The sequence below is a fragment of the Orycteropus afer genome, unplaced genomic scaffold (assembly GCF_000298275.1).
Source record: "Orycteropus afer afer isolate SDZICR_OR568_19922 unplaced genomic scaffold, OryAfe1.0 scaffold00006, whole genome shotgun sequence".
Classification (NCBI taxonomy): domain Eukaryota; kingdom Metazoa; phylum Chordata; class Mammalia; order Tubulidentata; family Orycteropodidae; genus Orycteropus; species Orycteropus afer.
Window position 1 is genome coordinate 3,322,414 of NW_006921593.1, and position 6,861 is coordinate 3,329,274.

General features: G+C 59.0%; 1 protein-coding gene across 1 annotated transcript in view; it reads left to right on the forward strand.

The window, feature by feature from the left end:
• ELN (elastin) overlaps positions 1–6,506 on the forward strand; it is a 39,077-nt gene extending 32,571 nt beyond the window's left edge. Inside the window, exons 26-31 of the mRNA XM_042781047.1 lie at positions 596–694; positions 1,256–1,294; positions 2,665–2,789; positions 2,875–2,934; positions 6,020–6,070; positions 6,357–6,506. Of these exons, the coding sequence (XP_042636981.1) occupies positions 596–694; positions 1,256–1,294; positions 2,665–2,789; positions 2,875–2,934; positions 6,020–6,070; positions 6,357–6,506 (524 nt within the window). The remainder of the gene's footprint in view (positions 1–595; positions 695–1,255; positions 1,295–2,664; positions 2,790–2,874; positions 2,935–6,019; positions 6,071–6,356) is intronic.
• Positions 6,507–6,861: the final 355 nt, after the last annotated feature.

The following is a 6,861-nucleotide window of genomic DNA, read 5'->3' on the forward strand; positions in this document are numbered from 1 at the left end:
GCCCAACCTTCCTTCCGAGGAGTGGCTGGTGGGTTTGAACTGCCAGCCTTCTGGTTAGCAGTCAAGTGCCTTAGGCACTATGCTACCAGAGCTCCCACGTAAGGTTTTTGGGAGGATGAAATTAACACATCCAAGAGGGAAGGGACCATTCCCTGGAGAAGGATATGCTTGGTAAAGAGGAGGGTGAACGAAAAAGGGGCAGGCCCTCAACGAGATGGATTGACACAGTGGCTGCAACAATGGGCGATTTGCAAGGACTGTGAGGCTTGCCCAGGACCAGACAGTGTTTCATTCTGTTGTAACATATGATCCCTATGAGTCAGAGCTGAGTTGACGGCACCTAACAACAACAACAAGAGTGACAAGCAAGGGGTTAGGCTGGAAGGGGCAGTGGGATTCCGGTGTGTGGCCCTCAGTGCCAGCCTGGGTGGGGGCTGACCTTGGTGGTCTGGGGGGAGCTTTAGGAAGACCATTCCCTGGAGTAGCAGCAGAAAAGGCCAGTGAGCAGGCCTCTGCTCTTTCCTTGGGGCCTGACTCAGCTTGCTGGGCAGGGCACCTGGCCTGCTGCCACTCCCCACTGCCCATCTCTCCTCAGGGGCTGCAGCTGGGCTCGGCGCTGGTGTGCCCGGGTTCGGAGTTGGAGTTGGTGTCCCTGGGTTTGGAGTTGGTGCTGGTGTGCCCGGTTTTGGAGCAGGTGAGGGGTGGTAAGGGGCTGGGAGACACAACCTGCTCTTAGAACATCCCAGTGTCCCATTCCTGCCCAATTCGGGTCACCACTCTGGGGTGCCGAGTGACTAGTCCATTGCCCATGAGGTCCTCCCGGGCAGTCAGGGAGGGACCAGGGGAGGGGCCTGAGAGCAGGGGACTGGAGTTTACTGGGGTCTCTGGGCACAGGGTGGGCAGCCTGGCTCCCCTTCAGAGTATTCTGTGAATAAGGGGGCCACTAGGACCTCCAGCTCTTCACCTAGTGGTTATTGAGCCCAAATCCATCTCCAAGCCACACTTGGCCTGGAGGGGCTGGCAGAGGGGGGATAGAAAGGGGGGGAGAGAGATGAAAAGAGAAGTACAGTTCAGCCCACAAACACCCCTAAACTAGACTGACGGATAGTAGAGTTCCGTACTTGGCAGGGTGAGCAGCTAGCTGGGGAGCCACAGCTTCAGGGCTATTAGTGGAAGTCAGGGAGGGCTCCCTGGAGGAGGCAGAACCCCTAGGCACAGAGCTAAGCTGCTGACTACTTCCCACCGTTCTCTCCAGTACCTGGATCCCTGGCCGCAGCCAAAGCAGCTAAGTTTGGTAAGTGTGTCCCATCTCCCCACCGCTCCCCTGCAATGCCCCTGCTGCCCTCCCATCCCTGGCAGCACTTGGACACCAACTACCTCCCACCACAGGCATGGACCAGTGCCCAGAGCCTACAACCCAGGCTGGGATGGTCAAGCTAGAAAAAAAGCAGTTCCTGTGGCATGCTAATGAGGGCTTAGCAGACCTGGCCTCTATCCACTAAAGGCCTACCCTGCCTCCAGCCTTTGTGACAAACACTCCCATTTTCAAACTTCCAAAGTGTCTAGGGTTTCACAGGACTGGAGGCCCAGGGAGGGGCCGGACCCACTGTTGGTGTGAGGAAGCTGGCAGCCCTGGCCTCCTTGCCAGTGCCTTGGCCGGCAGAAAAGTCTGTCCTCCCATTAGAGCTCTGGGCCCCCCCACCCCTGTCTCCGCATGGCTGCACCCGCCACGAGTGAGCACCGAGGACGTGGCAGACCTGCCTGCCTCTCCACTTGGCATGCTGGCAGCCACGAAGCCCAAAGCCCATCCCCTCTGGCAGCCCAACTTGGCCAGACCCACACTGTCTGTGGCCCCGGCATTCCCAGCCTCCTGGGAACCAGGCTGGGGTCTCTGCCAGGGAACTACCAACTCGCCCTGGCCGGTCCATTTGGGGTCAGAATCCCCCTTGGAAAATCCAAGCCCCCGCCTCCCTGGGGGGCCCTAACCCGTGGCCTCCTCCGTCTGCTGCTGGCTGCTCTGTCGGCACAACTTGGACAAACACGCCAGGAAATCCAAGTGGTGTCCTGCAGCAGGCGGGTAGGCGCAGGTTTATGAGCCAGGCTGCCTGCGTCCATGCCCAGCTCTGCACACGTAACCTTGAGCATCTCTACCGTGCCTCGATTTTCTCATCTGCAGAATGGGTAGTTACACCAGTTCCTCCATTTCTAGTCGCAATGGCTGATGATTGTAAAAAGCACTTAGCTTTGCGGCTGGCTGGATGCATGCTTTATGGAGTGTTAGCTATAAACAAATGCCGCTACTACAATTTCCAACACACAATGAACCAGGTTTACAAAGTGCAGAGATGGGTGTCCTTGTCCTCTGCAAACACTTGTAGTGAGATGGGAAAACGAGACAAGAGGCCTCGGCTATAACAAACGGGGAAACCAGGATTCGAACCCGGGGGTGTCAGAACCCGACATCCGTGGCAGCACCAGCCTCCACTATTGCTCCACCTGCCCCTCTCAGAACTAGGCCTGAGTAAGGGAGGGAACTGCAGTCCAGGTGGATAACGAGGCCCCAGGGCCATGTCCCTGCGCAACTGGTAAGGGCAGAGAGACATTCAGACCCGATGTCTGCTCACTGCTCCTTCCTCTAGTCACGTGACTTCTGCCCTGTGGCAGGGCCTCCTCATCCTTCAGAAATAGGGGCTGATGTTTCTATCCTCTCTCCACAGGAGCAAGGGGGGCCGGGATCCTTGGAGATGTTGGAGCCCTTGGAGGCGCAGGTGTCCCAGGCGGAGTGGCAGGTAACTGAAAGCCCAGGACGGGCTGAGGAGTAGGGGAAGATTGACCCCTGAAGTGTCCCTCCCTGAGCCCCCTCTGTGTTCCCAGGAGCCGGACCCGCTGCCGCAGCTGCTGCCGCCAAAGCCGCTGCTAAAGCCGCCCAGTTTGGTGAGCACTGGTGTGGGGCTACCACCAGGCCCCAAGGGAGGAGCTCGCTGACCACGTACCTGGATCACGTGTTCCCTGACCTGCCCCCGGAACGCTATGCCTTCACCCTCAGGGTCTCATTTCCCCAACACCCAGCTCCCAGCCCCACTGCTGCCCATCAAGTCCCCTGAGACCTCAGCCTTGACCTGGGTCCTGTAATGATGTCTCACCCCTCCTTCTCTGGCCCTAATGCATGGACCAGTGTGGTTTGAGACACAGCTGTCTCGCCAGGCCTTGGGGGAGTCGGTGGGCTCGGAGCTGGACTGGGACCCGGCGGAATAATTCCAGGAGCTGGGGCCTTTGGAGGTGAGGTGTTTGCCCTGGAATTAGTGAGTGTGTGTGTATGTGTGTATGAGAGAGAGCGGGGGGGCTTTCTTCCCCACCCGGGCCACTCCTCTGCTCAAGCCATGTTCTCTACTGAGCATGACCTGCCCACCCTCTATGTTATATCACCTGCTCCCCAAGGTGGCTGTGGGCTCGGTAGAGAGGCACTTAAGCAGGCAGGACCTGGGGCTGCCCCTGGCGGTTGGGGGCTCCAATCCTCTCCCTTGAACCTGCCCAACCCACTTCAAAAAAAAAAGAGAAACACAGTTGCCCATCAAGTCGATTCTGACCCATGGTGGCTCACGTGTGTCAGAGTAGAACCGTCCTCCTTGGTGACTGATCTGGAGTAGTAGATTGCCAGGCCTTTCTGCCCGGGCACCTTTGGGTGGACTCAAACCGCCAACCTTTCAGGAGAGGGGAGCGAGTGAAATGTTTGTACCGTCCAGTTTCTCCAAGTGGGAGTTTGTTAGGAAAATGACGGTGACGCCTGTTTGCCACAGACGGAAATCAGAGCTTTCATGGAGATGATTCACCATCATGGTGGCCTTATGTGGTCATTTCACATTTTCTTGGGGGTCACTGGGCCTCCCGACTCACAGCAGCCTGGACCTCTCTTCCGGTGCTCTCGGCAAGAGTGGAAGCACAGTAGAAGTTCAATAAAGACTTTTGAGTGAATAGACACAGGAGGGGTGGAGGGGTTGGGGAAGGGTGAGTCGGTGAGGAGAAGGTAAAATGGGTGGGAGGCCAGGGAGGAGCATGGCTCTGTTAGGGGGGTGATATTCCTGAGCCCCCATCACTCCCCATCTCCCCAGGCGTGTCCCCAGCTGCAGCTGCTAAGGCAGCCAAATATGGTGAGTTGCCCCCCAACACCCTCCCCACCCCAGAGGCCTGGCAGGTGCTTGCCCCTTCCCTCACCCACCCCACCCCTGGCTCAGGCCTCAGTCCTGCTCACAGTTCCCCCTGAAGGTCTGTACGGGACATCCCTGACCCCAGAGCCCAGGGGGATGCCCAGGGCCCCTTACACTGTGCCTTGTCCTAACCTTCATCTGCCCTCTTCTCAGGTGCTGCTGGCCCTGGGGGTGTCCTAGGAGTCACCAGGCCTTTCCCAATTGGAGGTAGGAGCCATCTCAGCTCTGCCCGGGTCTAGAGGAAGGGTGCCCCAGGACATGAGAGCAAGGGTGGGCATTCCAGGAGCAGAAACACCCAGGGGCAGGGCTAGCACCTTGGGTCTCTGATGTCAGGATGAGGCAGGCCCTGGGGCGCTGGGCGCCACACCAAGACCCGAGGCAGGGACAAGGCTTGTTAAGAGAGCCGCTCAGGCTGCAGGTGGGGAGGGGCAGGAGGTGTTCCTGGGCAGAGGGGCCTGAGGAAGCCAGTGCTGGTGCAGGTGAGAGGGAACAAGGCTGGAACGGGGCCCTGCCCTGCCAACCCCAACTCTCTCCTGCAGGAGTTGCAGCAAGACCTGGCTTTGGACTGTCCCCCATTTTCCCAGGTATACTCGGGCTCTGCACCCTGGGCCCATCCTGAAGCTCTGGCCAGGCCTTTCCTCCTCCCCTGCTTTGTCTCCTGTCCAGAGGGGCTGAGCCAGTCCCCAGGGGTGGACCCAATGGCCTCAGATGGCACAGGGTCTGAGGGACCCTCTCTTACAAGGACAGGGAGCACAGTTTTTCCAGAACGCTTCTGAGGCTCGTCTGAGTCCCACGGAGGACAGACCGAGCTCCCACCATGTTCCAGAGAGGGCAAGCTAAGGATCAGAGGGAGCCAGGGGCCTGCCCAAGGCCACCCAGGGGGCAGAGCCAGAGCCAGGGCTCCGGAAACCCAAGATCCGAACTTGGCCCTCTCAAGCCATTCATCCCACTCCAGCCTCAGGGCTCAGTCCTGCTCGGGGGCTTGGGGCTCCACAGAAGTGGGCACACCCACAGCCCCTCTCCTTGCTTTGTAGGTGGTGGAGCTGGGGGCCTGGGAGTTGGTGGTGAGTCTGCCCGAAGGGTCCCCTTTCAAGCAGGGCCAAAGCCCTGAGCTCCTTCTATGGGGTGGGGGTAGAGTCCATGGCCTTGGGCTGGTCCTCTCTGGGGAGGTGGCTTGAGCCATTCCTCAGGGGAACTGCAGCCCTAGGAAGTGAGACAGGGCATCAAGGATCCCAGTTCCTGGGACTCTCAGCCTGGCACTTGACTAGACACCAGGGGCCTGGGTTAATCCCGGGGCTCAGGGGCTCACTGGGGAGGTTGAAGAGGCAACAGAAAAATGCAATAAGCCAAGTAAGGGGAGCAGGGGCCGTCAAGCAGGGGCGCCAGGGAGGCTGGAGCCTGAGGCAGGATGTGGGTGTGAGGCTGAGGCTGCGAAGCTTGTCTGGGGTCCGACCATGGGGAGGTGGCGGTCTGACGGTGATGGGGACATCTGACCGTGATGGAGGAGTCTGACATGATGAGGGGAATCTGGTGTGATGGGGGAGGTAGAAGTGAAGAGGCAGGCTCAGGCTGGCACACCATTGAGCTGCTCAGCCCTCCATAGACAGGATGCACTTGGGAAGGGAGATGGTGGAAAATTCCCCCGACTGGGTGTCAGGGCTAGATAGGAAGGGGCTTGTGGGTCAGCTTGGAGCAAAGAACCCTTTATTTAGATCAATCCCCTGTGGCAGGACTGAGAGGCTGGGTGACGTGGCGTAATGAGAGAGGCAGCAAAGCCTAGCCCCTCCCTAATTCCCCACCCTTTCCCCCCACAGGAAAACCTCCCAAACCCTTCGGAGGGGCCCTGGGAGCCCTGGGATACCAAGGTGAGTAGCTCCTCAGCCCCTGGAAGAGGTCAGGGATCGGGAGGCAAGACAGGAACAGGGTGGCGGATGGATGGGTTGCTAGCCAGGGCTGGGAGAGGGTGTAGCACGTTTAGACTAGACCTAACAAGGAGTAGGGTGGGCAGGGCACCTCCTACTCCCCCCATCTTCAACCTCCAGCTATTGAGAGCTGGGAGTGGGGGCCACGCCCCTCCAGACTCACCTCAGGCCCGGCCTGGCAGCCCCTCTCCAAGTCGCATAGCCTGCTGCCCACACACTCCCTGCCAAGAGTGACCTAGGGAAAGAGAAGGGACAAGGGGAAGGGAAGAACCCCAAAGGGCCAGGAAAAGAGAAAGAAGATGGGGAGGAGACCCTGGAGCCTCAGTCACAGAAATTCAAGGGGATGGGCAAGGACCCCAGGTCCTCCACCTGGCACTAAGCCACCTCCTTGCTCAAAGGTGCAGACACGACACTGGCGGGGGGCATGGGGTTCTGATCACCACCCCAACATCTCCTCCAACTATGCCCTGGGGAGTGCCAAAGAAGCTGCAGCTCTACCCCTGGTTAGTCAGGACTGTGGACTCCCTTCCACTGGTGCCTACCTCCCTCTGCACAGATGAGGCAGCTGATGCCTGAGGGAGGAAGGGGCCACACTGACCCTTTCCAGAGGTCCCAACTGCCAATCACAGGTGCTCCTAGTCCTATCACCAAAAAAAAAACAAAAAACCAAACTCACTGCCGTCCATTGTGACTCTTAACAACCCCTCCTTGGGTTTCCAAGGCAGTGTCTCCAC